A 1,396-nucleotide genomic window follows, 5' to 3' on the forward strand; every position below is an offset into this window, starting at 1 on the left:
GCCGAAAAGGAGAAGCGCGACTACTACACCGGTTTCAACCATGGAAAAACTCTGATCGTCCCTGCGGCGATGACGACAACCGGTGGGTTCGCCTCCTCCTTTGTGGATCTGCTTGGTCAGCTCGCCCGCTGCGCCGAGGCCCGTGGTGTGTACCAGCCGGGGCTGGATGAGGCCTTTGTTCCTCGGTGGAAAGGTCGCTTTGCGGCGCTGGTCCATCAGATGAACGCTGACCACATCCAGCGCCACTTTGGCGGTGTCTGCCTGCGCTCGTCGTAGGTAGGCACCGTCTCGGGGGTCCCTCTGTGGGGATCCCTGTGTGCACCTGTTGCTCCCTAGGTGGTTCTCGTTGTGATCTTTTGATGGCTTGACTTGTATTTTTGTTTTAATTTTACTTTGATTTTGACTGTATTTGTGTGGTATTTTTGCTGAATTTTTGTAAAGTCCTTTGTATGATGACTTTTCTTTCTGTGGTCGGTTGCCTTTTCAACCCGACGCTGTCTCTTGTTGTATGTGAGCGTGCCGTGGTGTTTTTTATGTTTGTGCTGTGATGGCTTGTAGTTGTGATGTGTGACTGCCTTTTTATGTGTCTAGTGGTTCAAATGGCCGTATCTCTGGTTATACTTGGTCGTTTTTCATGATTTTTGTTTCCTTGTGCGTGATTCTTTGCGCTTGTACTTTTCGGCATGATAGAAGCCGATGAAAATGTCATGTTCTCTTGTGTTGTTTTGCGTGCCGTCGTGATTTTGATGTCGGGGTTGCACAGCTTTGCTTTCAGCTCTGAGGTTCAAACACCTAATTTATTATTAACAGCTCCTTGAGGCTCGCCTCTTCACACGGGCCAACACCGGGGGCTTTGGCCTGCACGACTTGGTTGAGCGCGGTCCGGTGGCTTATGTCTGCAACATGGCCAAGCTGGCCACTCACTACCCTCGGGTCTACGATCGACTTTTGGAGGATGAATCGAGGGCTGCTGACTTTGAGGCCCACGTGCAGCGAGCTGGCTTCCAGATGGCCACGGTCAAGGACGCGGGGACTCAGCGACCAGCTGAGATCATTGCCCTCCGCTCCAAGGCGGCACTGGACGACCTGATGGCCAAGTGCGCGCTGGACCTGCAGCAGGCATATCTGGCCTCACGCGAGTGGGGCGTCAGCACTGTCTTGACCATGCGGGGTCGGGACAAGTTGCGTCGCTTGAGCGACACGACCTTTGCCATTGCGGTCGTGTCCATGATGGGTTTTGGCCTCCATGAACTCATCAACGTCAAGCCGACGGACAAGTGCCCTCTCTGCAGCAGCAAGACACCTCAGCCGCGACTAACCCGCGAGCACCTGCTGACCTGCCGTCCCATCAAGCGACACAACGCCCTTCGCGACGAGATGGGCCGCCTGCTCAGGT

At 54.4% G+C, this 1,396-nt stretch overlaps 1 protein-coding gene across 1 annotated transcript in view; it reads left to right on the top strand.

The window, feature by feature from the left end:
• MONBRDRAFT_12985 (uncharacterized protein) overlaps positions 1-1,396 on the top strand; it is a gene marked incomplete at both ends in the record, with an annotated part of 16,222 nt that overhangs the window by 5,347 nt on the left and 9,479 nt on the right. The window contains one exon of the mRNA XM_001750858.1: positions 811-1,394. Coding sequence (XP_001750910.1) covers positions 811-1,394 — 584 coding nt within the window. The remainder of the gene's footprint in view (positions 1-810; positions 1,395-1,396) is intronic.

Source organism: Monosiga brevicollis, genomic scaffold (genome assembly GCF_000002865.3).
Source record: "Monosiga brevicollis MX1 MONBRscaffold_50 genomic scaffold, whole genome shotgun sequence".
NCBI lineage: Eukaryota > Choanoflagellata > Craspedida > Salpingoecidae > Monosiga > Monosiga brevicollis.